This window comes from Octodon degus, unplaced genomic scaffold (genome assembly GCF_000260255.1).
Source record: "Octodon degus isolate 3935 unplaced genomic scaffold, OctDeg1.0 scaffold00112, whole genome shotgun sequence".
NCBI classification, from domain to species: domain Eukaryota; kingdom Metazoa; phylum Chordata; class Mammalia; order Rodentia; family Octodontidae; genus Octodon; species Octodon degus.
This window is the reverse complement of record NW_004524688.1, coordinates 4030045-4057747: the sequence shown is the minus strand read 5'-3', so window position 1 is coordinate 4057747 and position 27703 is coordinate 4030045. Positions and strand designations below refer to the sequence as shown.

The 27703-nt window shown below is 40.0% G+C and overlaps 1 protein-coding gene across 6 annotated transcripts in view; it reads left to right on the top strand.

Annotated features, from left to right (window-relative positions):
• The window catches only part of Map3k4 (mitogen-activated protein kinase kinase kinase 4), a 137489-nt gene extending 112754 nt beyond the window's left edge, over window positions 1-24735 (top strand). For 2 of the 6 annotated variants that reach the window (XM_023699264.1, XM_023699270.1), the window contains exons 15-27: window positions 169-247; window positions 3703-3799; window positions 4559-4717; window positions 8170-8270; window positions 8878-8958; window positions 12147-12338; window positions 13588-13658; window positions 15271-15387; window positions 16267-16426; window positions 19115-19237; window positions 19844-19950; window positions 22065-22244; window positions 23780-24735. In XM_023699264.1, the coding sequence (XP_023555032.1) occupies window positions 169-247; window positions 3703-3799; window positions 4559-4717; window positions 8170-8270; window positions 8878-8958; window positions 12147-12338; window positions 13588-13658; window positions 15271-15387; window positions 16267-16426; window positions 19115-19237; window positions 19844-19950; window positions 22065-22244; window positions 23780-23800 (1488 nt within the window). In that variant the 3' untranslated portion in view covers window positions 23801-24735. Of the gene's footprint in view, window positions 1-168; window positions 248-3702; window positions 3800-4558; window positions 4718-8169; window positions 8271-8877; window positions 8959-12146; window positions 12339-13587; window positions 13659-15270; window positions 15388-15479; window positions 15571-16266; window positions 16427-19114; window positions 19238-19843; window positions 19951-22064; window positions 22245-23779 lie in introns of those variants that run through there. The other 4 variants (XM_023699265.1, XM_023699266.1, XM_023699267.1 and 1 more) reach the window with 4 other exon arrangements.
• Window positions 24736-27703: the final 2968 nt, after the last annotated feature.

Below are 27703 nucleotides of genomic sequence, written 5' to 3'. Positions count from 1 at the left end.
TTATACTATATATATACCATATATATACCATTTATACTATATATACTATATATTATACTATATATATACTTCTGTCTTTAAATTGCAATTAAAACGTTAATGCGCTACTTCAGTAATTAAGAGTATTCATTTTTCTTCTTTTCCTTTACCATTTTCCTTTCATTTTAGAGTTTACAGGCCTTGATGAATGAGTGCATTGGTCACGTCATAGGAAAGCCACACAGTCCTGTTACAGGTTTGTACCTTGGTAAGACCAGCTGTTACAGCATTTCTCCCGGAACATACTGGTTTGGATGAACAAATCGTCTTTTGATTGCTGCCATTTATAGTGGTAGAACAGATATTTTAAGAATACACAGAGAGAAATGACAGTGAAAGTGACAGAAATGAGGTATGTAATTTTTGTAAAACAAGTTAAAAGATTAAAATGCCATAAGATATTTCATGATTAACCAGCAAGGTTAAATTATGGGGTCCCCCCCCATCAGCACCACCATCCTACTTGCTCTCTTGAAACCTTTGCTTATAGAGAGGTAAGTGTTTGGCAGGCATTAGCAGGCGCCTGTGCTGCAGATGGATGAGGGATTTTTCTGCGCCTTCTTATGTCTTGAAGAGGGGAGGGAGACTCATTTTCTCCATAGTTTTTGTGTACTCATTTTTCCACTCCTTGTAGCAAATTCTGATTTGTTTTACTTTTTAGACAACCCAATTATTTAACAAACATACACAAATATACATTATTTTGATTATAGGTTTCTGTTACAGTTAGTGTGGTTTTAAAAGTATATGTTCAAACTTTAAAAACAAAATGTCAAGAAAAAGCTATGTCTTATGCCGTCCTTTTTATCTAAAACTTGATTTATATGTAATGAGCACTCAGAAATGAAAACTTAAGTTCTAGGGATATGGCTCAGCAGTAGAGCGTATGCCAAGGATGTGTGAGATCTCGGCTTAGTTACTAGCACTGTCAGAAGAAAGAGAAAACTTGGAAATACTATACAATTTAAGTCACACAAGAAATAAGTCATAAATGGTGAATTTATTGAACACTAATTATATTTCTTAAAGGATACCTGCCAGCTACAGAAAATTTAGTATTAAAACACATTTTAATTACTGGGTATTTATAATTTTTAAAAATCACTTAGTTTATACAGACTTTCTGTCAAAGCTGTTAGGAAAATGAAAGTTATTGTAAAGCCATTTGAGCATTTGTACAAAGCTCATTATATTCTTACCAAAGTTTTGCTTAAGCCTATTATATGTAAGTTAACTTTTTGATCTCTTAAAATATTTTTCTAAGAATATATGATTAGTAATTCTGTAAAAATTGCTCTTAAAATGTTTTATTACATAAAAACCATTTTTTATAGAAAAATTGCAAAATTCTTTGTAGGAATTGTACACGTAGAAAGTCTTTCTATATAGAAAAATTTACAAAAGACAAAAGATACCTATATTCCCATAATCCAGAGGTAAGCACATGTAATGTTTGAATTAGCTTTGATGTGCCTGTAACTCCTAACCCCTTGGGAGACACCTAATAGTGCTTTGTAGGAGGACCTTGTCCTTCGTTCCCTCAACCACTGTAGGGTGGTTGATTGAACTCAAGAGTCAGAATGCCTGACAGCAAGTGACCGCAGGCTGCTCATTGAATGTCATTTAGCCTCCCTTGTAAAGTGCTAATGAAGAGTAAATTAGGTAATAACATTTTGTAAACTCCTGTATCTCATTCACAATAGGGATTGTATTTCTTTTTTACATGCTCTTCTTAAAAGAGAGTTTTTATTGTTGCTTAATTCTTTTCCTTCTGCTGCTCTAAACACTACTAATAACAGCCTGGTATATAACTTTCCATGTTTTCTGTTTATCCACGTAACAAATATATTCTCTCCTACCATTCTCCATGCTCTATAACCATACAAGCATATATAAGATTGTTTTTCTGCCATTTACTATACAAAAATTGGGTTGCATGGATTATTCATCTTTTAATCTGATAGTTGGAGAAATTTTCCATATCAGCAGGTGTAGATCTAGTTAGTTCTTTATACTGGGCACATTGTCGCCATCATTGATGTATTGTAATTCTTTTTACCATTCTGTATGGGATTTGGTTTGTCATGGACATGAAAGACATCTCACTAATAAATGTTATTTAATAAAATTATTTATTTTGGCATATTTAGGGAAGGGTCTACAGGTTGTTCAGGGTCTCGCTGCTAGATCAGACTCTTAGTGATCTGCCCATTCACAGCCTCCCAAGAGCTAGGATTATAGGTGCGCGCCACCACGCCCAGTCTCAATTGCTGTCTCAGTGCACCCCGGGGGCGGTGCTGGCATGGCAGGCCTGGGGATCGAACCCCTGGCCCTGCACCTGCTTGCAGGTGCTTTAATCCGCTGAGCTATTTGGCCAGCCTTAAAAGTTCAACACTAGTGAAATTTGTTTTGTTTGTAGGTCGTTTAGATTTTTTTCCCCAATGAAATGTTAGTTTTGCAGCATTAAACACTCTTAAAATGTATTGTTTCATACATAAAGAATATTAAATTTGAATGTGTTCAGTTTTGTTAACTGAATGTCTGTATAGCTTCATGAGAAATCCCCCCCCCCTTTTTTTTTCTTTTCATTTTTGAGACAGGGTTTCACCATATAATTCAGGCTGGCCTTGAGCTCACTATGTAGCCCAGGCTGGCCTTAAACTCACATCAATCCTTCTGCCGCAGCCTCGTGAGTGCTGGGATTACAGGCATATACCACCACACCAGGCCCGGTAGTAATTCTTTACAAATTCCAGTATCTTGGCTGAATCAGTGATGCTATTCCTCTTTTTTGTTTTCTTTTTACTATTGAGAAAATGCACCAGAGACACGTATATCCTGACTTTTTGCTTTGCAAGTTTTGCAGGACAATTTCAGGTCTAATTTCAGTACTTCTTTGTCTCTAGTGTAATGTTATTAAAAGGAAAAAAAAGCATGAAGGAAAACAATTTTCATTTACAATAAGATGTTTGTGAGCTAAAATTTTTAATGTGTGACAAAAAAGTACAACATAAAACATTTAAAACTATTACAGTTTTAATATGCTATGTAAGTATTGATTTTTCAAAAAAGTTATTGTTTTTTAAAAAAATTTAAAAACTTAAGGTTAAGCCAGATAGTTACAAATATAAGAGAAAAACATGTTAGAACTGGACAAAATATAACATGTCTATTACTATTTACAATTAGTTATGAGGAAAGTGAAATTTTTAGCATTAAGTAAGATCACTTGGTGTTAAATTTCATTTAAGATTTTATCTGTATCACCCTTTTGCTGGAGTATTTAAAAGAAGAAGAGAACAAAACATAAGGGGGCTTAAAGGAATTGAAAACACTGCATGTGTAGAAAATGACCCTAGTACAGGACCTACCAAAACGGCTACAAGACCTAAATCTCTCAAATGGATTCAGTCATTTGTTTCGCACACATTATGTATAGTTCACTGCAGGCTTTAAAAAATGTTCTAAGTAGAGAAAAGTTTGAATGTGTAATAAAGCTTTATTATCTATTAAAAAGTGTCATTTTTCTTATTTGTATCTTTGGTTGAATTTTCTTGTTTATTTTGATCAATGGCAAAATGAAGTGACTCTCGGTTTACATTTAATGATAGTTTTCTATTGACCACTTTAACAAGTTGCGTTTGTTGCCATTTTCACTGGCAGCCATTCATCGGAACAGCCCCCGTCCTGTGAAGGTACCTCGATGCCATAGTGACCCTCCTAACCCACATCTAATTATTCCAGCTCCAGAGGGATTCAGGTATTTGGTGCTCCGTCAGTCCTTTGGCGTACAGATTCTTCTCGATATGCTTGCTGATGCTCTTGAAACAACTGACTGCCTGCTCTGAGAGTTGAATGTGTTTCCTCTTTTCATACGCCTTTAAAAGCTCTTGTCTGCATTATCTTGATGACCTAACAATGCTTTAGTTGCAAAAGAAAAAAAGGGCAAATTTAAAACAAACCTGCACCTTTCACCATAACTCTCAGCTTCTCCATAACCTTGAACTACTAAACGCTTTCCAGCTTTGAAGTTAGCTTTCCCTTATTTTCTTTGAAAAATTACGTTAGGAAAATAGATTTATGTGTGCATAGCACAGTAAACATTTATAAAACAATACTAAGTATCGCTTTAAAAATGAAGAGTTGGAATGACCTTTTCATTCCTGGCTTATAAGTGTCACACTGAAGTGAGTTCAAAAATGAGTATATTCACAATGATTTCCTTGAATGTGGTGGCATTTCTGCATCTTGAGGTAGTGAGTATCCTCTCTCCACTGCGAAATCACTTGTAAAAGTTAATTTTATTTGATAGGGTTTGCTAGGTTAAGACCACAATTTTTTTAAAAAACCTTTGAAGTTTTTTTTTTTCTTGGTCGTGTCTCCACGTGCATCTCAGAGAATTATATTTTGTTTTTATGTACTTTCATTTCCTTGCCATATTTTATTTTTAATTGGAAGCCATTTGTGAGTCTATGCCCTTTTCTCACCAGTGTTCCTGAAGCTTTTCTTCTTGTCTTAGCACTCGGAGCGTGCCTTTGGACACGCGGAGCCACGGCAGCCCTGCTGCTGCTACTGCTGTTGCTACTGCTGCTGCCGCCTCCGCCACCACCAGTCGCCCTGGCCCTTTTGGTGGTGACGCTGTGCCGCCCAAACCTATCAGCACTGCCCTTGATACCAGGTAGTCTCACCTCACCAGTGTCATGCCTCCTTGCCACCCCTCCAGCCCATCCATGGGGACCTCAGCTTTAGGATGCGGTGCAGGGGAGAGCTGGGCTTCTCTCCTCTGGTATGTGAGTGTACTGGGGGCTCTGTAGGGTTGTCACAGCCCCTAGCTCTGGCACCAGCACACACAAGTAGACTGTTATTTGTCTGGTGTTAGTAGTTGTTCAGATCCAGTATTGGCCAGAGTGATCAGAGACTCTGCTAGTAGTAGCAGCTCTGTGGAGAGAATATCAGAGGAAAGAACCTGAAGTGCCATAGAAGGGAAGATGACACCGAGCCAGAGTGGGTGTCTTCTTAATGATGTTAGGCGATGATTTTTGTTTTAGGAGGGTCAGTTTTCTAACCTAATTTCCTAATTTTACAACATTGTGGATTAGAAATAGTTATATGAAAGTATAAAGATAAGTTCTTGGAGTTTATATATCATCTTCAAATAGATAATTACTAAAGAGAACTGTTAAGACATTTGATAGGTTACAGAAAATTTAGGTCTCATGTAGAAAATCTTATAATGAGGGAAGTGAGTTTTTTGTGTACTACTTACTTTTTACCAAAGGATTTTTTTTTTTAAATCAAATTCACATTTACTTAATGGAGAAGGGATCTTTGGTGTCTCGTAATTGTACTCTGTAGTTGGGTAGGTCAGTATTCTTATCTTGGAAGATGATGTACAAAAGTATTTGGATTAGATGTGATTGGATCACAAAAGATGAAATTGTGACAGCTCAGTGCTCTGCTTAGCGTGTGGGAAAATACTGGTGTAATAGTTGACAAATAGGCTATTTATAGCTTTAAAGACTACAGTGTGTTTAGATTTACTTTAATAAGAGCTAAAATGTCTGTAAACATTTTTAGCATTTTTATTCATATTTCTAACTTTCATTGATGGGTATCTGTAATCTAAAAAATATTAAAGTATTCATTGCTTATGCAGTCACCTAATAAAAATTAACAGTTAACATTGAACCAAAATAAAAATTAACAATTAACGTTGAACCAGATTCCCATTAACCTTTTTTAGAATTTTTTAAAGGGATTTATTTCATGTTTTTTTTTTTGTTCTGAATGCCTTCAAGGCATGACTAGCTGGCTTGTGTTGTGGGGATGGAACCACAGCAACCTGAGCCTGACTGCTTTGTTGAAGCAGCCACTTAAAGAACTGAGCTAAGGGGCAGGCCCCCGATTTAGTTCATGCTTAGTGATTTATTTTCATGTTGGCTTCCATATTCCTGTGGGTGCTACTGAGATTATTTCCTTTTTATAAACACAATCAAGGGAAGTGAATTAGCCACAGGCACAAAAGACTTGAAAGCATTAGCTCAACTGTGGTACCCAGTCTCATGTGTGCTGCTCCCATGTTCCTGAGATGTGAGTTAAGGTGTTTGCCATCCAATACAGGAGCTAAACACCTATGGCTGGCCTTCACACTCGTTCAGTCATAGGCTTTGTGTAATTAGTTTTCCAGCTTGTTATGAAAAGCATTTCTTAAATATTTGTCTTACACCTGGACAGTGCTTGATGGCTAGAACTTTTAATAGCAGTAGCGTCTGCTGTCTCTAAGTCTATTGTTTTACAAAAGACCAAAGTTTATATAACACTGTATATAAGACTGTGGGTAGAGAAGAACAAAGCCACATAAAGATGTCGTCAGGCAGTGATGATGAACCTTTTAGAGGTGTCAGTGATACAAACAGCCTACTGCAGCACATACGCTGGGCTTGTCACCACTCTCCTGGGCTGGCATGGTTCTGAGAACCCCTGCACTCAGCTCTTGTGCTTAGGGGCTCATATTCACAGTGAGGCGAGGGAGTGCACCATGTCAGTTCACTGCTGCTGAAGTTCACTGTTTGTATCCCAGAGCACAAGTCTCATGGTGATGGTGGGCTTGCCGACCATTGTGCTTTCAGAGCAACATGAGTGACTTCCTGTGTCAGTCCACAGTGGGCTCTCTTTGTCTGCCTTGGAGTAACGGTGATACCTTGTGTCAGCCCATTGTGGAGCCTTATGTATCTTAGAGACACAGAATTAATGTGATTCAGTATGAATTGGTTTAAATGTATTTAACCTAGGAAATATCTATTCTTGGCTTTAATTCTCTTATCTCTGTTTATGAAAACATTTTTATATCATGGGCTTGCTGGAGCTAGCTCCCAACTGAGGGCACAAGGGCTGTTGGTTAATTTTAGGTATTTTACAAACCGGTTATTGTACCACTGAAATCTGCACCCTCTGGACCCACCTCCCATCCCTCCTTGCAACTAGATGTTAAACATCCACAAATGTACCACTTGTGTAAGTGTGTGTTCTTACCTTTTACTCTGGGAAAATTTTCTGAAGAACATAGACTTGACTAGAGATGTTGAGTTACTTGCATTGCTTATATTTTTTCGCTTCAGTTATCAGTGGTTTTACCATCAAAGAGGGCCAAAAAAGTTACTCTTTTTTCAGATTTACGAGTACTTGTGCAAGGATTGAAGGTTTAGAGCCACATAAAAATAGTGCATATTTCATAATTTTTAGTACAGTATATTGTATTGCTTTCAGCCTAATAGGTTGACGTGTAATTGCCTTCAGTTTAATAAAGAGCATAAATGCTACCATACTTCATTACATTATTTGCTAAAAATGCATCCAGTAACGTTTTAATAAGCTAATGCCATGTTGTGAGGTTTTGGATTACTAGAATTGCAGCTTAACACTTCCCCTTACTTAACTCTAATTTTTACTCATGGGTTTATCTGGTGGCTGAACATTTAACTGTATTCTGAAAAAGCAGCTAATTAACTTATTTCTGTAATATTTTAAGTTTCCTGCTCTTTTGTACTTCTGCTTGGCTACTGCTTGAGAAATCATTAGAATTCCCTTCTTTTTTCTATTACTTCAAAATTTGGAATCTGTTGGAACTATGTAACAATTTTAGTACTTCCAGTATAATTAGGCACGTAAATGTAATTTGATCTTAAACATTGGTCACATCTGGCTGGTGCGTCCTTATCTGTCCTGGGCTTGAATTATGGAGCTTTCTGCACGAGTCACTCATACTTCAGTAAATGGGCTCATTTTTATTTCTGTCATTTATGTAAAACAAGGTGTAGTACTCTGCAGTCAGGTACCAGGGGCTAACACGCTGGGTGTGGAAGGCTGACAGTTGGAACCTGTAACAGCCTCCTCAATGGCACCACTGCTTATTAGAGTGACAGTTCCTGTGGGGCTGCCCCCTGCACTGTCCACTTCTTGCTAGTGCAAAATGCACCCTGCTAGTCATATCAGTCCACTATGTCTCCGTGCATTGTCACTGTCCCTGGGTGGCAGCACTGTCTCCAGTATCAGAGCTCTAGAAGAATCTCACAAAACTTTCATTTTGAGTTTCATTGAATTGACATTCAATTGTTAAAAATATTAAAACAGGGGCTCCAGTGTTCCTGAGAATGACCGGTTGGCTTCTATAGCTGCTGAGTTGCAGTTTAGATCCCTGAGTCGTCACTCAAGCCCCACGGAAGAGCGAGAGGGTGAGTGTTTAAGTTATTACCTGTATTCTGCCAGCCTTGTCATGTGTTTCAGTCTTCCATTTCTGTTATCAATACCTTTGAAAAGAAGGAAACTGCTTGGTTTTGTAAATAGATGCCTTTAAACTATCTGCATATTTTAGATCTACTTTTGTTACTTTTTAAAAAATTCTTGGTATTTTAATTGTTAAGCACTCTTATTCATTTTAAAAATGCAAAAGTAGTACTGTGTGTGTTGGTCATACACTGTGAAGTTATATTCTGATATAGCCCTTGGAGTCTCTGCTGGGGAACCCTGCCCTTGTTCCAGTAGTAGCAAGGTAGAGACTCACAAAACTAACATTTTAAGGAGGTCCACAGGAGTGCAGTGTCTGCACAGTGGAGAATTATCTGTTACTCCTGGAAAGTTTAGTGTACTAGTAAAGATCCTATAATGATCTCTTAATTTGCCCAATTTTATAGAATTTATTGTAGGAACACATCAAACACATTAGGAAGAAATCATCAGAAAGGGGTAGATGGTAACTAACACTGTTCGTCATTTCAGTCTTGCTCTCAAGCATGTTTGTTCCATAAATCTTAATGTGTATGAAAAAAATACTTCCTGCAGAACCAGCATATCCCAGGGGTGATACAAGTGGATCAGTGCGGAGAAGTTGGGAACTTCGGACACTTATTAGCCAAACCAAAGGTAAGAGAAAGGACATTGAACTTAAAAATGGCTAAGCATTAAGTGTAATGTGACCAGTTCCAGTTAAAATTTGCTTTAGTTTTTGAATTATTAGACCTTCTACATTGATCTTTTGTGATCGCATTTATACCTCTAACATCAGTTCCTATCAAGTACTTGTGGTCATTTGGTACACAGTAGGTGATCAGTGAATACAGAATACCATTTTTTTTTTGTTGCAGTAATCTTGAGCAGCAGGGAGAACAAATCTTTTTTTTAAGTAATAGCAGGTTCTAGAAGGTCAAATGATTGGCTACAGTAGCAAATGACAGAACTGGGACTAGACCGCATTTCTTTCTTCATGCCCAGAGCTTTTTCCTTCACAGTAGTCCTTTGAACTGTGTGTCACGATTAGAAGTGTGTTTGTCCCCGAAGGCCCAGAGAGCTCAGCAGAATGTCACAAGACGAAGACTGGTGACTAGATAGTGGTCCCTTAGTGGGACTGGTAGGTATGGATATAAATGCAAGTGAAGTGGGAGTGAAGGGTGGTCTGATCAGAGATATCTTCAGTGATCTGAACCGTTGCCCAGAAGTGGTACACAACTTCTGACGGTTCTTAAGTGACTGGGTATTTGCTTAGTGGAAGGATGGGGCTTAGTAAGACACTGTAAAGGTAGATTGTTCTGCTAGCCTGCATTGGAGATCAACTTGGGGAATGGAACACCCGTCCAGTACTTCAATGTAAATAATAGGTATTGGTCTAATGGGAGGTTTAAAAAAAGAGAATAGCAGCTAAAAGCACCTTTGTTATAGCAGTAGACAGGCCTGCTGGCAGCTCAGGTGTGTGTCGAGGGTTCAGGTGGGAGAGACTTCCTGGACTTGATCCTAGTAATAAAGAGATGGTCTCTCTATGGCTCATTGTGACAGTAGTTTCCCTAGATACCAGGTTTTTGTCATGCTTATTAAAACAAATACTCTGGAATCACCGGAATAGTGTTCTTCATGGAGAAGTTAGCATACACTGACATACTAAAGACTGAGAAGTCTTGAGAAAAGCTTGTGCTTAACAACAAAAAGGTTTCCCCAGAAATACTTGACAGTAGAATCTACAGCCTCACATTTGTGAAAGGCTTGTTCTAGAAAGGGCATGCTTTATTAAGGTAAAGGAAACAAATTAGGACATATGTTTTAAAATGATGGCAGTTTTGTGGCCGGTGGCATGGTCAGGTGGGAGTGAGTGCGCCTGCACGCCGTGCATGCCGTGCAGCCTTTTCACGTCCTAGGGCCAGAGTGCAGGTTTCCCTTTGTCAAGATGGGAGAGTATGAGCTGCGGGGTAGGAGCCATGGCAGGACAGGCATTTTGGAAGTTTCTCCTGCTGTTTGAAGGTGTATAGGTTGAAAGGAGCGCAGCCGAAACTGTCACCAAAGGAGGCATTATGCTTCCAGAAAAATCTCAAGGCAGAGTGCTGCAGGCAACTGTGGTAGCTGTAGGGTCCGGCTCTGAGGGGTGGGGCAGAGAGATCCAACCAGTGTGAAAGTTGGAGGTAAAGTTCTTCTTCTAGAATATGGAGGCACCAAAGTAGTTCTAGATGACAAGGATTATTTATTTAGAGATAGTGACATTCTTGGAAAATATATAGAGTGAAGTAAATCACTGTTGAAATGGCGTCTCACAGTGCTGCCCATTCCACTGAAGTGCAGTTTTTCATGGTATAAATAATTTCCATGTCTTTTTTTTTTAATAAACTGATGATACCTAAAAAAATAAAATGATTATAGCTTCTGTTTTTGGGGGGGTTTTTTGGTCTTTTTGCAGTACCAGGGATTGAACTCAAGACCCTGCACTTGCCAGGCAAGCACTTATTCTACTGCGCTATCTCCCTGGCCCTGATTATAGTTTTAAAAAACTAAAATGTAACTCTGGGAGTTTCATTTTAAATTAATCTTACTCTCATTCAGGTTTTCAAAGATGTTTTTGCTAGAAGATCGAAGTGTTTTACATCATTCATTAGGATATAGGACAGGTTTTTCAGAAGGGAGAAGTGCAGTCACAGCAGTGTGTGTGAATCAGTGGCTTCAAGTGAGGAGTCAAGACGTTAGTGGATGGTGAGAGTTTAGTGCATGTGATCAGCCATTAAAAAGGATGGGATAGAATCAGAGTCAGATGTAGAAAGGGGAATCATATCTCACAAAACTCATTTTAGATACATAGCTCTGTGTGTAAAATTATCTCCTCCTTTAAGTCATAGTAAAATAAATTGGAGAAGTAGTGATATAGACACTGGTGGGAGGATAAGGAATGATAACAATAGCTGATGGATAGTGACTTCCCATGCTCCAGTCACCAGGCTAAGTGCTTTATGTGCATTATTTCATTTAATCTTCACAGTTGGCCTGAATTTAACATTACCACTTTCATTTCACAGATTTAAAAAGTCAACTAATAGATTAGGTATTTAATGTATGAAGTCAGTTAACTTCCCCATCAGCAAGCTCGTAGAAAGTAATCACTGCAGGCATTCTGATGCGAGACCCTTTGTCCTCTTCCATGAGAAGAAAACTTCATTCCCTTTCATAAGTGCCTATTACACCTAGACCCAGTGAGCTTTTATCTGTGGTTGCTGTGGTAAGAAGATATTTTAGGCAGAGGGGAAAGTGTGAGCAGTCCTACGAGTGAGACAGTTTGCTCTGCTCCCTAAATCATCCAGTCTGACTGGTCTGCTAGATAGAGCCTGTGGTAACAGAAAATAAGAGGACTTGTTTAAGAAAAAAAAAAAAAAAAAGAAAAAGAAAATTTATCCAAATTCTCCTTGACCTTAAACTCAAAATAAGAATTTGGATTTTGGGTTAGTAAGCAGTGGAGATCTGAAACTCAAGAAAGTAGCATGCTTGAATTTCTTGTGTGGGAAGATAATGCTGACTAGAACAAGAGTTAGCTGGGAAGGGCAGAAATTAGAGGCCATAGTAGTTGCTGTGGTAGCTCAGCCCCAGGCCTGAGCCACAGGTAGGGGTGCCACACTGGGGGTTTGTGTAAGCACTGTGTCATGGCGGTGGGATGTGTGCTAGACTTGAAGAACTGTTAATTTACCTGCTGTTGGTATGAGTAAACAGTGGTAAGCCTTGCTTGGACTGCACGTGTAGACTGCTGTGTTCTCATTATTTGTTGGAGACTGTGTCTCTCGCTGATGAGTTTGAGGCTTTCTCTGTAGATACTGCTTGTAAACAAGGACCCATAGAAACTATCCAGAAGTCAATCCGATTGTTTGAAGAAGAGAGATACCGAGAAATGAGGAGAAAGAATATCATTGGTCAAGTTTGTGATACGCCTAAATCCTATGATAATGTCATGCACGTTGGCTTGAGGAAGGTGACCTTCAAATGGCAAAGAGGAAACAAAATTGGTAAGAAAATTAAGGACTGAGGGATGAAGTCAGTTGATGTTAGAAAAAAAGCAAGTGCCTTCTGTGCTTCTTTAGGTTAAATCTTTACTGTTTATCTTCTTCTTATAGCAAGTACACATCATGTTTTTTCAGAGAGGGGCCTTTGTCTTGCTTAATGTCTGTAGTGTGGGCTAAGAACAGTAAACAGGAGATTTGAAGAAAGATTTTGCATAGGTCATCTAATCAAATAGTTTTGCTTAATAATTCCAGAAGTTTCTGTAAAATAATTAGTGGTAGATTATGTGATGTCCCAGATCCTTCTCTACTTAAATACATTTTAAGTTATTTATTTATTTATTTATTTGATATAGCATCTTACTACGTAGTTCAGACTCAGAGTGCTCCTCCTACCTCAGTCTCCCCAGTTTTGGGATTACAGATGTGCACCACGCCTGGGTTTTGGGGCTGGCACAGTGTGCCCAGGGTAACTCAGGTCCTTGCTTTTGCCAGGCGGGCACTTAGACTGCCAAGCTATCTCCCCAGCGCAAGGGGTGTGGTGACATGCGCTTGTAATCCCAGCACTGGGGAGACTGAGACAGGAGGATCACTACGAGTCCGAACTGCACATTGAGACCCTGTATCAACAGTAACAAAATATTTGGGTCCAAGGGGGCAAATAGTAGGGAAAGAGAGCTCTATGGGTGTCAGGAAACTAGAATTTCCCAAGAGCTATCCTTTAAGACAGAAAGCCCTGAGAATAATCACGTACTTTACATATGTTAATTGTTATTCTCAATCTGTTTAGCTGTTCATCCCATTGCCTTAATCTCCCAGAAGGGATATTAGGAGATTATACGTCCCTCCACTCCTGGTCCTGTAGCAGTGAGGTAAATGGGGTCCAGAAGCAATCTTGTTGCCTTCAGCTCCAGCCCCAACCCTGGCTCTGGCCCAGGCTCAGGCCCAGACCCAGACCTTCTCAAGCATCATGAGGGCTCAAAATGTGCCTAAGCCTACTTGTTACTTGTCTTCATACTCTTCTGGGATTTTACAAAGTCAGTTTTTCTCTACTTGTAATGTTTACAGATAATAGAAATTGACAGACTTGCCTGAGACTTCAGTTGTTAGTGAATGTTTAGAACTGTTTTGGATCTTACAGTAGTAGACTGTAAACATACTCAGCATAACATAGACCCCCAGAAGTAATGGCTGTTATTGTGAGTTTTAACCTGTCTAAGCTAACTGGAGAGTCACCTATTGGTATTGTTTGCAGGGGAAGGACAGTATGGGAAGGTCTATACCTGCATCAGTGTTGACACCGGAGAGCTGATGGCCATGAAGGAGGTGAGTCAGCTGGCTGGCTAGGCGCTTGCAGCAAAGGCGTTCAGGTGACCGAGAGTGGGAATAACAGTGGTGCGCACTTCTGGCTCCAGTACTGTCCAGGCCTAGGTCCTGTATACTGGAATTCAAAAAAGACCAACCCAGCAGTCCTGAGATGACACTAGCAAGTGAACATGTTGGCAGTTCCAGTGAGGAGGGTAAGAGCAGGAACACCGGTCAGCCTAGCTCACATAGGTGTAAGAGACCCTGCTACAAAGGGAGGCAGAATGAGGGCTGAGGGAGGACTGGGACAGCATCAGCCTGTAGGGAGTGGGGGAGCTGTGCCATACGCTGCGCAGGTGACCTGCGTTACCACAGCTGCTGGGGGAAGGGGCGGAGGAAACCACTTGGTGCTGCTGGAGAACTGCGTGGTGTGGCTTTAGAGGGAGGCTTGAGTGAGGTGAGCTCTTTTTTATTCTCAGGATTCCCAGCCTCTTTGGCCCTTTCTGAGCATTGGCAGTGCTTGTTCTTTTTCCATGTCAAACCCTTTTCCTCCTCCCTTCATGTCATTACTCCAACATGGTTGCAAATGTCTTGTCTTTCTTCCTTTATTTTTATTTTTATGCTTACTTTGACTGTTGCCAGCCTTGTCCTCACTATGTAGTGTAGGCTGGACTCCAACTTAAGATTGTCCCGCCTTAGTCTCCCAAATGGTGGGATCACAGGCATGCGCTGCAATGCTGGACTATCTTTTTTATTTTTAATTGACATATAATTTTACACGCTTATAGGATGTCTTATGACAGTGGTGGTGAACCTGTGGCACACATTACTGTGTTTTTAAGACAAAAGATATTAATGTCTGAGTTGGTTTTTTTCTAAGCTAAAACCTCAGTATTCAGGTTTAATTGCTGTGTTGGCACCTTTCAGTAAGTAAGTGGGTTTTAAATTGCGTTTTGGTCACTCTCACCAAAATAGTAGACACTGACCTAGTGTCTACTAGGTCAGCCATCACTACAGTTTGATAGGTGGCAATAGTGCAGTTAGCTCTCCAGCTTATTAGCATATTCATCACCTCATTTTTCTTAATTTGAAATTTATCTGCAACAGATTTGAGATATATACACTACTACTAACCTCTTCAGCACCATGGATGAACCTAGATGACTGATAAGGTGAAATAATAAAGACAGGCACAGAAGCTGCATGGTCTTACTTACATGTGGAATCTAAAATAAGCTATGAGGGCCTGGGGCGATGGCTCAGTGGAATAAGCACTTCCCTGGCAAGTGCAAGGGCCTGAGTTCAATCCCTGGTTCCACAAAAATAAAATAAGCTATGAACTTTTAAAGTGCAGAATCACATTTTAGTTTTCTGTGTTGCCCAGAACTGAGGCACAGTGATTGCTTAATAAACGTTTAATGCTTTTGGTGGTTTATGTCACAGTTGATGGTAAAACAAGTGTGCTTAGTTTACTTGGAATAGTGTAAGAAAGGAAATCTGGAAGTAAAGTTATAGTTGTGTTGACCATGGTCCTGGCCTGCTCGATGGACGTGTCAGTAGGTGGCTTTACAGCCTTTACTACTTAAGATGCTTGTTTCCAGTTTGACTGTTGGGAACAACTTTTCTTTTACAGATTCGATTTCAACCAAATGACCATAAAACTATCAAGGAAACTGCAGATGAACTGAAAATATTTGAAGGCATCAAACATTCCAATCTGGTTCGGTATTTTGGTGTGGAGCTTCATAGAGTAAGCTGACTTTAATCACACTGTTTTGTGTGAGGAATCAGTAAGGGTACAAAATGGAGTCCTGTTCTACATCACAGGTCTTCTCATTTCAGAGCACAGTAACTTTGCCTAATTATCAGGAAATCTCCATGAGTTACATCATTTCTGCCTTCTCTCTGAAACTAGAGGAGTTCTTCCTAAAATGTAAGTTGTAGACTGTAGTCATTAACCTGACATTATAAAGCACTGAAACCCATCCTGCCAGCCTGAAGATTCTTCTAAAGTGCCCCTTCCCCCACTTGGGACTTTTTCCATTTACAGTACACCATTAAGTGATACTGATTTTCTTTTCTATGTTTCTAAGGAACTGTTGTGAAATCAAAGAAAATGAAAACCTCAAATTCGTTTCCCCTGCTGTGTTTAGCAATAAACATATCGAGGGGAAGAGGATGACTTTTGGAGCATCTTGGTATAGAGTCACAGCTTCCTGGGGAGTTGCGTGTTGATCACTTCTCGTGTTTTCACAAATATGTTCATATTTTAAAAGGATGTGTTTCAGTACTTAATAATATACTTATAGGGACAGCCCTGTTGGTTCCTGTCTGAGATTATATGGCAGACTTAATCTCAGAGGGTGATAGAAGTTCAACCCCTGTGATTTGGAGGAGACCTTACTCTGCCATGCTGTATAATTCCAGACAGGGCGTAGGCAGCCACCTCTGCACAAGTCTAGGCACGCCTGCCACACACACATTCAGTGCTCAGGACGGCTAGCGTAGCGAGCCACTAGGAAGAAGATCGATTCCTCGGGGTGTGGCCTGTGAAGCTTTCCAGAGCTTTCATACTGTGTCCATGTAAAGAAAGCCACAAACACAGGGCTGTGTTTCATTCCTCTCCTAGGAAGAAATGTACATCTTCATGGAGTACTGTGACGAGGGCACGTTAGAAGAGGTGTCCAGGCTGGGGCTTCAGGAGCATGTCATTAGGCTATATTCCAAGCAGATCACCACTGCTATCAATGTCCTCCATGAGCATGGCATAGTGCACCGTGACATTAAAGGTAATCCTGTATGTGTTTTGCTGCCATGGGCAGGGTGGGTTGGTGTTCAGCACATAGTAGGTGCTTTGTAGATACTCATTCTCGGGCAAGCGAGATGGCTCAGTGGAATATGTGCCTGCCTGGCAAGCACAGGGGCCTGAGTTCAATCCCTGGTTCTGCCAAAAAAGAAAAAAAGAAAAAACTGATTTGAGGGCCGGGGAGATGGCTCAGTGGAATAAGCACTTCCCTGGCAAGCACAGGGGCCTGAGTTCAATCCCCGGTTCTGCCAAAAAAGAAAAAAAGAAAAAAGAAAAGAAAAAACTGATTTGAGGGCCAGGGAGATGGCTCAGTGGAATAAGCGCTTCCCTGGCAAGTGCAAGGGCCTGAGTTCAATCCCTGGTTCTGCCAAAAAAAAATAATAATAATAATAAAATAAATCTAGATGCTCATTCTCACTTTTACCTACTATTTCTTCAGATAGATAGACTTGACTTTAATTATACTTTGAATGAACACATTGAAAAATAATGTTAAAGCTGGTGTCTTGGTTACTTTTTTCTCATTGCTGAGAAAAAGTACCCAGCACCTAAAATTAAGACAGGATAGGTTTATTTCTAAGTTCATGGTTTGTGGAGGTTTTGGTCCATCACCAGGGGCTCCAGGGTGCCACAGCACAGGGGCAACAGCTCAGGGCAGCAAAAGACAGCAAAAGCAACAAAAGGAAAAAGGAAGAAACAAGCCTCTTTTCTTCCCTTATATTGGTAAGCAAGCTCCCCAACCTCTGCAAGTGTAGCACTCACACCAGCTCTGTGCTTGCCTTTTGGACAGGCTGAGGATGTTTACGAAGTAAGAACCCTGCCTCTGCCGAGTTGCTTAGCCCACCTTCTAAATTTCTCAAGTTGATACAGTATATCAACCATTGCAGCAAGTGTGTTGCTACACACACGTGACTTCAGCACTTGGGAGGCTGAGGCCAGATCACCTCAAGTTTGAGGTCACACTGGGCTACATAGTGAGCTTAAGACCAACCTGAACTATGTAGTGAGATATTGTGGTTTCAATAAACCTAAAAAAAACTCTTGAACCTTACTGGAAAAGGCAAATCTCCTGTATCTTTTCTGTTTAACGTAAGTTAGAGAGAAACCTTTTTTTAAAAAAAAAAAAAAAAAGTAAAGTCTGCTGTTTAAACTGGTTTGACATAGCCTGTGTGCTTAATAGATGTTTAGGATCAAAGCAAACTTTTCCTTGTGTCAAGGACCTTTGAGTTTATTTATGACTGTTATTAATGTGTAAAGTGACAGTAAATTAAAAATGCTTGTATAAGGTAGGATCTACAGCTCTGTCTTTAGAGACAAGAATAGGATTTATTTAAACCAATTTCCAAATTAGAATTCTGTTAAAAGTTAATTTGGTCATTTCGATTGATGAAAAATGCTTTTCTCTCCTGGCTATGCTTCCATCCCAGAACTGTCACTGTGACATTTGCCTTAACCGTGTCATGCCCTAACTTGTTTTGGGCAGGCTGACAGAGTTAAAAGCGAAGAGTATTTTTGTCTCTTTGGCCCTAGACTAACATGTTCTGTCATGTAGTGTGAGTAAGGTTAACCTAAACGTATTTACTGAAGAGTTGGCCTCACTTCTGACTAGTCTGGTGGGCTATTCTGGAGTACACCAGGATTTGCACTGGTCTGGTGGGTATAAGAATTGCTTTTATTTTGTAATGTGGTTCAGCCCTGAGTCACCCAGTATACGATAGGTCTGTTGGCTGCCTGCCTCTCCACCATATACGTGTCCTTGCTGTCTGGAGTCACTCCGGGCACTGACTTAATTGGCTCTCCAACAGGATTAGCATTGTCTATTTCCAGTTACTGTACCACAGACATTATGCTCAGTCTTGTGCATGGTCATGAAATGGTGATTGCATGTTATATTCTCATGGAGAATGTACACACATAGAAAGTTCCAGAACTACGCCTATGTAGGGGACCATGAATTCTGTAAGGACTCAGATGTTAAGGAGGAAATGTTAGACGTTAGCTCATTACATGGCTCTTGTCCAATTTGAGTAGTTTGGTATTGCTTTTTAAAGTGCATATTGTAAGGCAGATTCCAAAGATGCGTGGCTTGGTTGGAGCAGTGATATCTTGTAGTCAGTAGCAAAAGCCCAAGCTACCCTGAAAACTAAACAATAAACTCAGATTATGAGTAAGATACAAGTTAGGTATGTGTGTTGTGTGTGGAAATACGGAAAAATCATTGAACATTGTTTATAGTTAGATTCAGCAGTAAGTGCGGAGGCAGTATCAGCTGTGACTGCAGAATCCCAGTGCTTCTGCCAGTTTTTACTTCTGAGTGTCCCTTAGCAGGGAAGCAGCTGTTGCATACAGCTCAGGTACGCATTTGTATTTGGTGCATAATTTCTCTTTTGAGTACATCTGTGAGTTTTTAATGTTAGAATTTATGTATGTACTTCAGATTTTTCTCTTTTTTGGGAGGTCAGAATTACTCTATTACATTTCATTGCTTTGATTTATTGACATTGGTGAATAAAGTTCATAAGTCTTTCTGTAACTGAACATTGTAAGTAAAGTTTCAAAAACCTTTGTAGTAATTATTTTGTGAGCAGTTTCTGACAGTTAGGTCACCATGTAAACATTAAAGTGCCCACATCATTTTAGAAGCTGCTTTAATGACTTTATTTCTTGGTAGGTGCCAATATCTTTCTTACCTCATCTGGACTAATCAAATTGGGAGATTTTGGTTGCTCAGTAAAGCTCAAAAACAATGCACAAACTATGCCTGGTGAGGTGAACAGCACCCTGGGGACAGCAGGTATGTAGGGCCCAACTGGGCAGGTCTTTGCATGCTCTTAAGACAGGGTGCAGGCCCCTCAGGTCCCCTTAACCCTTCTGTGCCAGCCTAGACTTGCGAAGTAGGAGAAGGTTTATAGTCATGAAGCGGGCTGCTCCTCCACATAGGACGGCCTCCATCTGAGAGTTGTCCAATTGGTGAATTAAACTACTTTTGAAAGTTAAAGGCTAGAGGAAAGCCTCTTTCTCTCTCCAGAAAGACTCTTTTTGTTGTTTGCATTGATGTTGTGAAACTGTCCTAGTTCAAATAACATTGGCTCAATGGTAGTTACTTGTTTTTATTGTTTAATGTCATAAAAAGTTTCATACTCAAGTGAAATTTCCTGTTTTCATTATGAATACAATTTATTTGAAGGTTTACATACTCAAAAGTTACGTTTTAAAAGACAATTATGTTTCTAAAAAGTCCTTTCAGCAAATTGATTTTAAGTATATATTGTCAGATTTTTAACATTTCCTATTATATAATTTGGACAAAGAATGTTAAATTAACTTATTGCTTCATGCTACTAATACATAATGCTGTATTTATAGCCTGTTACTATCACTTTATCTGTGACTTTTAAAGCATACATGGCCCCTGAAGTCATCACCCGCGCTAAAGGGGAAGGTCATGGGCGTGCTGCAGACATCTGGAGTCTGGGGTGTGTTGTCATAGAGATGGTGACTGGGAAGGTAAGCAGAGCCCACACCTGGAAGAGAAACTTTGCAAGGGCACTGTACGTTGACAAAGCAGAAGTTGTGGTTTTATTATTCATTATACAAATTCGCTGGGCACATATTCCACTAGAGAATATGATTAGAGATTAAAATGTAACCCAACAAAACGTAAGAGATTATAAGACACAATAAACTAAGAAACGAAGACTTGTAAAGTATATGCTGTGTGGAATGAATTTAAAGAAACAAACCTCAAATTAGAACAAGAAGATACAGTAATTGCCAAAAAAACCATGAAATGGAACACTTGTGTCTGCATAACTTGTATTTAAATGCTTGCAACACTTTTTCATAAATGGCAGAACTTAAGAGCAACCAATATGTCCTTCAACAGATAAGTGAATAAATATGTAAAATTCATACAAAGGAGTAACATTCAGTGATAAAAAGAAATGTGCTGAAGATCCTTAAAAGGACATGAAGCACCTTCAATACATCTGGTTGAGTGATCAACCTGAACAGGCTGTGTCCAGCAAGGTTACATCTGTATAGCATTATGTAAGGCAAAACTATAGGAACCACATAAGGACCAGTTACCAAGGGAAGGAGGAATGACCAGGTAGCGCACAAGGATTTCTGAGGTGGGAAAACCTTTCAAGAGTGTGATGACAGATACCTGTCTTTGCACATCAGTAGAAACTTATAACAGTACAACACCTTGAAATCTAATAAACTGTAGACTTTGATTAGCAGTAGCGTATTGACATTGGTTATCAATGTAAAAAGGGACCACACTATTTCAAGATATGGCTAACAGAGCTGGGGAGAGTGAGGGAAAGGATAGGTATGTGAGACTCCATGGTTTCCAGTTCAGTTTTCTCTTCTTTTTTCTTTTAAAAAAAAAGGCCTATTAATAGAAAAAAACCAAAAAAAATGAAACGATCAACCTCAACAATAGTCAGAATTACATAATAAAGTGAAACTTTTTTATTTGACGTGAGTGACCTTTATTTAAAGATTTATAATTTATTTATTTATTTATTTATTTATTTATTTAGCAGAACCGGGGATTGAACTCAGGCCCTTGTGCTTGCCAGGAATGCACTTATTCCACTGAGCCGTCTCCCCGGCCCCTGTAATACTTTTAGAGAGGCTGTAAGGAATGACATACATTGTGGACAAAAATTCAAAGTGGTAGAGTTGCTGTGGAGAACAGTTTTCAACATCTCTCCACACAAAGAATGTATGCATTACATACTGCAAACATGTACTAAAAACAAATAAATGTGCATAGAGCCCTTAAACAAGAAATTTGTGATTCTAAGAATTTTTTGTGAGGATACTGATGAGTAATTGCACCAAATGTATAAACATTCATACAATATGTCTATGTAGCATCATTTATGTAGCAAAAGGCTTTTTAAGTGTTCCTAGGAAGTCAGTGAAATTATTCAGCTGTCCTTGCAACTGCTGAAAGAGAACACATATATAAGTGTTCTGCAAGTACGCTAACATTCCTTCTGCAAGCGTGAAGGGAGGAAGATGGCCACAATACCTATAATATTTGAGTCACCCCATACAAAGGCAAGGGTTCCCATTCATGAAGACATGCTGGCAACAACTAAGCAACAGTACACAAATGAGAATGCTATGCAAACTTAGTTATTTCCCTGTGAATTTTTCCTATGATGATAATCTTTTTACTAAAGAAATTTTCATTATTTGCAAGGTAGCATATTAGACAACCCTGTGAGAGTTGTTAAATGTTACATATTTTTGTGACATTGTTATATCATTATATGTGGTACATCTTTTAGTTGATGAAGGTTGCTGCTAGGTAATGCTGGACTGATAATCAGCACATCCCAGATGTGGTAAGCAAACTATACTGGCCACTGGCTTGTAACATAAAGCTTTATTGGCACACAGCTGCACCTGTGCATGTGTAGGTTGTCTTTAGCTGCTTTCGTGCTCCAGTGAGAGGTGGTCAATGCCATGTGACCTGCAAACCTGGAGTATTTGCTCCTTGGATCTAAGGGCAGGGCTTGCTGACCCTCAGTGCACATTAATTTCAGAGTGCCTAAAAAACAATTAGGCACTTTTTAATGTTGATTTTTCTGTCTTTGTAGAGGCCTTGGCATGAGTATGAACACAACTTTCAGATTATGTATAGAGTGGGAATGGGACATAAGCCACCAATCCCTGAAAGATTAAGCCCTGAAGGGAAGGACTTTCTCTCTCACTGCCTGGAAAGTGACCCAAAGATGAGATGGACAGCCAGCCAGCTCCTCGACCATTCTTTCGTCAAGGTTTGGCAGATTGCTAAAGTTATCTTCATGTTTAAATTTATTTGAGTTCAGTTTTGCATCTGACATTTAAAGACATTTAGAAACTTAAATATAAAATACCCACAAATAAAATGGAAAAGAACTAAATGTCTTCGTTTGCCAGGCACTTTTATGTGTGTTTTCATTTGGAAAATGTTCGTTGAGGCTCTTCTACTTGATCTATTTTGGTATTACATTGAAAGTAAACTTGAGACAGTTAAATGGAATTCTGAGAGACTGACTAAAGAACGGTTTCCACTCTTGGAAGCATGTGGTCTGCTCAGAGGACAGACAGATTAGTAATGACTAGTCACTGTGGTAGGAGCTGTGACCACAGTATGTGTGCCACACCTTATGGTTGCTGAACAGAATGTAATGCAGTCAGCTAATCTCAGGTATTTTCTAGAGTAAGGTACCTGTCCTGTGTGAGAGAGTTTGGCCAGGGCAGGGATGGAGGTAAAGGATGTGACGGTCAAAGTAAAGAGGTATGGAAAGACAGATGTGAGGGCTGTGTGCAGAAGAGGTCTTGATGGGCCCCGGGATGTGCGGACTGCCGGACGATGCGGCTGGAGAGTAAGCAGGAGCTCTGGAAAGGAATTCCAGGTCAATTGTGACCATAATGTGGTTAAGGCACATTTTAGAAAGATCATCGTGGGGGTACAAAACCAGATCGCTGCTACACCGGAGGACTGAGCCTAGATCACCAGCATGAGTTAGCAGCTCTAGTTAGGAACGGAATGCCATTGATTGAGAAACTGAGTGGATGTGAAGTCTGGAGAAGACCTAACAACTGGGGTGGGGTGGGGGGGGTCTGTTCACCACCTTAAGCTGTAAGGCCAGGGAATTGAGTTTCTTTTTGGTTAAGTGTGAAGTGAGGTATGTTTGGAGCATCTACTTAAGGATTTTAGACACTGGGACATTTGTGGCCAGTACTCCAGAAAGTTAGGCTAGGGGCCGGGGAGATGGCTCAGTAGAATAAGCACTTCCCTGGCAAGCGCAAGGAACTGAGTTCAATCCCCGGTTCAGCCAAAAAGAAAAGAAAGTTAGGCTATGGTACAGATTTGAGAAACAGAAGTGTTTCTTGGGGAGTACCTGAGGACATGATGCGGGTGCGCCCTAGCAAAGCTCTGCACGGCCCTGCCTGTGAGTGGAAGGAGCCAGCATCTGTATTAGCTATAGAAGTATTAGAGATACGTAATTAAAGAACAACTGTTAGGCATAGGATATATGATATTATATGTTGCACAGAGCTTATACATACTTCAGAAACTTCCAGCAGCAGTCTGGGTTCAGGCTCACCCAGAGAGCAGGCACTCTGCCAGAAGTGACCCACATGTTTCCTTTCCTCTCTCCCACTCTGGTAATGGGAGTGGAACCCAAGGCATCACGTGTGCTGGGCAGTGCTCTCCCATCGAGCAGTACCCCCAGCCTCGCCTCATTTCTTGAGCCTCCCCTGTCAGATGCACCTGTGTACACCCACGCCTAAAAGGGCTCATCTCTCTCCTGCTTCCTCACAGGTCTGCACAGATGAAGAGTGAAGCTCACCAGGCCGTGCCTAGTAGCGTGTGGACGCGGAGAGCTCTCAATCACTGCTGTATGTAATATTTACAGAAAGACTGCTGAGAAGCAGTGCAGCCTTAACCTTCCAAGACTGAAGACTGCACAGGTGACAAGAGTCACTTCTCCCGCTGCTCCTGTTGTCTGATGTGGCGCAGCCCTCTTGGGTGATGGCGTCCACGAGGTTAAGAAGCTGCATGTTAAGTGCCATTACTACTGTACACGGACCATTGCCTCTGTCTCCTCCATTTCTTGTGCAACTGAGAACCGTGACATCAGTGTAGTATTTTTGACCTTTTTGGGTTCAAAAGAAATTGTAGTGTTATCAGGCGTCCTGGACCTTGTTTTTAATGTCCTGTTGTTGAGTGCACTGACTGTGAAACCTTACCATTTTTGTTGGCAAGCTGCAGGTTTGTTATGCAAAAGGCTGACTAATGAAATTTAAGAAAAAGATTTCTTTTTTCAATAAATGGTTTATTTTAGGAAAGTTAAGTTATATTGTCTTTTAATGGTTAATAACTCAAGAGCCATCAGTACAGGATATAGAGCTTAAGTCCTTTTCACCTGCTCCCTCACAGAAGGCATACGGCCAGGGAGCCTCAGCACGGCACTGGGCTGAGGGCCCACTGAGGATGGAGCGAGGTATCTTGGCTGCCGGTGGAAGATGTAAATGAAACAACACTAACGGTGTAAGGTAGCTCTTCTCATTATTTTGTATTAACCACCATATTTAGAACCAGCAAAAGCTCAAGCCTAGTTATCACATGTTGACATGTTGGGGCTCCGTTTATTTTTAAAACACGATATATAGAAGCTAGGTAAATATTGCTGAGTGAGCTCTTGATAAAAAAATCACCTTTTTTTCAGAATGTAAACTGAATTTCAGCAGAGTTCTAAAATAGCCAATTATGTGTCATTGATAGTGTTTTTTTATTACTTTTTGCTATTAAATTTTTAAGATTGACTTTAAAGCTTCCTGAAATCTTTTTAGAAGCTCATTGGCTTACTCCTTACACTTAGCAGCACCCCCCGCATGCATTTTCTTAAGCAAGTTCTGCGTTCGCCTCCCTCTAGGACAGTGGATCTCCAGCCCCCAGTGAATGTTGACATCACAGGACTCAAACAGATACAATTTTATTTGGATTTGAACGGTCTGTACATTGCCTTTTGAGTTATAATTTACATAATACTTCAATAGTAAAATTCAGTGAGTATTAGTATATATTCTCTCTCTCTCTCTCTCTCTCCTTTTTGAGACAGGATTTCACTATGCAATTCAGGCTGGCCTCGAGCTCACTTTGTAGCTCTCTGTCTGGCCTTGAACTTGGAGCGTTCCTCCTGCCTCCACCTCCAAAGTGCTAGGATTGTAGGTGTACATCACCACACCTGGCTATTATAGTTTCAAATAGTTTTGAGCCAGGCATGGTGGTGCTCATCCGTGATTTCTGTACTCTGGGAGCTAAGGTTAACCTGAGCTACAGAGTGAGTTGAAGGCCAGCCTGGAATGTATATTAAGACACTGTCTCAACAAACAAAACAAAACAGGGCCAGCCAAATAGCTCAGCGGATTAAAGTGCCTGCAAGCAGGTACAGGGGCCCAGGGTTCGATCCCTGGGCCTGCTGTGCTGGCCCCACCCCCAGGGCACACTGAAGTGGTGATTGAGACTGGGCATGAGTCCAATCTAGTAGTAAGACCCTGAACACCCTGTAGATTCTTCTCTAAAATACAAAAAAAAAAAAAACCCAAAAACCCTGATAATGCAAAAGAAGAATAGTTTTGTAATTGTACAACCATCACTGTAATCTGATTTTGGATCATTTCCATCACCTCCCAGAAAAACCACGTGTCTCTTTGCAGTCACTGTGCTTACCTCCACCTTTCAGCAACCACTCAGCAATTTCCTGCCTCTGTAGACTTGCCTCTTCTCCACATTTTGTATTGTTAGTATCCTGAAATATCTGATATTTTTTGTTTGCCCTCTAAGTATATTCCTGAAGGGTTTTTTCATACGTGTGTCAGTACTACATTCTTTATTGCTGAGTATAATTATCCCATTTTGTGAATGTCCCACACACTTTTCCCATTTCTGGTTGACTGGAACATTGGTTGCTTCTGTGTTTTGAACATTGTGACTCTCTGGACGTTTCTGTGCACGTATTGTATGGACATGTCTTCATTCTCTTGGCAGTAGAATTACTGAGTCACATGGTAACTCAATGTTCAACATTTTCAGAAACTTTCAAACTGTGTTCCAAAGTGGTCATACCAGTAGCATATGAAGACTCCAGCTGTTTTATGATCTTGCTAGTACTTGTCATGGTTTGTTTGGTTTTTTGTTTTGTTTTGTTTTTTTGATAATAGCCATTCAAGTGAGTGTAAAGTGGTACCATTAATGATTTGATTGGCATTTCTCTAGTGATAGTGAACATCTACTTGTTTTCTATGGTGAAATGTCTATTTAGCCTGTTTTAAAAATTCATTTTTTTGATACAGAGTCTCGCTCTGCAGTTCAGACTCATAGTGATCTTCCTGTGTCAGCCTTCCCAGTGCTGGGATTAGAGGTATAAACCATCATGCCTGGTTTCAGGGCCAGCACAGCATGCAGTACTGGGGATCGAACCTGGGTCCTTGTGATTGCCAGGCAGGTGCTTGGACCACTGAGCTGTCTCTCCAGCCTCTATTCAGTCTTTTGCCTGCATTAAAATTGAGTTGTCTTCTTATTGAGTTGCAAGAGGGTTTTTTAATACATTTAAAATCAAAGTACTTCACCTGATATATGACTTGCAAATATTTCTTTTGTAGTCTGTGGCTTTGTCATTCCTTTTCTTAATGATGTCTTTTGAAGCATGAATGGTTGTCTGTCTGTTTTTCCAGTACTGGTGATAGAGCTCAAAGGGCCTTTGTAGTAAGCCCTAATTTTTTATTTTGAAACACAGTCTTGCTGCACTGTCCAGGCTGGGCTTGAATTTGTAATTGTCCTGTCTCAACCTCCCAGAGTACTGGGATTTTAGGAATCTACTACCACATTTGACTTGTTTCCAGAGTTCATTTTTTTTTTTTTTTTTTTAACTTCTGATTCATCAACTTGTTCTTTATTGCTTGTGCTTAATATCAGAACTAAGAAATTGTCGCCCGATGCAAGATCACAAAGATGTGTGCCTATTTTTTTCTGAGTTTTATTGTAAATTAGGCCTATTTTTTACTAACAAGGTAAGAGTTCAAATACACCCTTGGCATATGGATATTTTTGTGATTAGCATGGTTCTTTCTCCAGTAAGTTATTCTGGCATTCCACTTGAAAACCAGCTGACCTTAAATGTAGAGGTTTGTTTCTGGGCCCTCGAGTCTGCTCCATAGATCGGTGTTTGTTATGTGCAGTTTCACATTGTCTCAGTTGCTGTGGCTTTATAAATTAAGTTTTTAAAGTATGAGTCCTTCAATCTTGTGTATCTTTTTCAGGATTGTTTTTACTCTTCTGGGCTATTGCATTTCCATATGAAGTTTTAGATTAGCTTCTCTTCTTCTATAGAAATAGAAGGTCAACATTAAACCTAATCTCATTTGATTATGTTTGCTCTAGAGTTTTCAACAAAATTGAGACAAGTATTTTCTTCTTAACCCAATATAGCTATGTAAGAGTATGACCATTCCAAAGCCGTGTCCCCTCTGGAAGCTGTGACGTGCTGTCTTACTCATATATGATTCATAGTGTAGTGACAAGTGGAGCTACACTCCTCACAGAAGTGGCGGCTGCCAGAAAGCAAGACTTCTCCTCACGGCTTTTAGAGCCTGCAGAAGGCAGCTCTAGAGCAGGACTTTCCAAGACAGGGATGCAGTAGCACTAAGGTCCATGGAAATTGCTTTGTATTTATAGGCTCTGTTA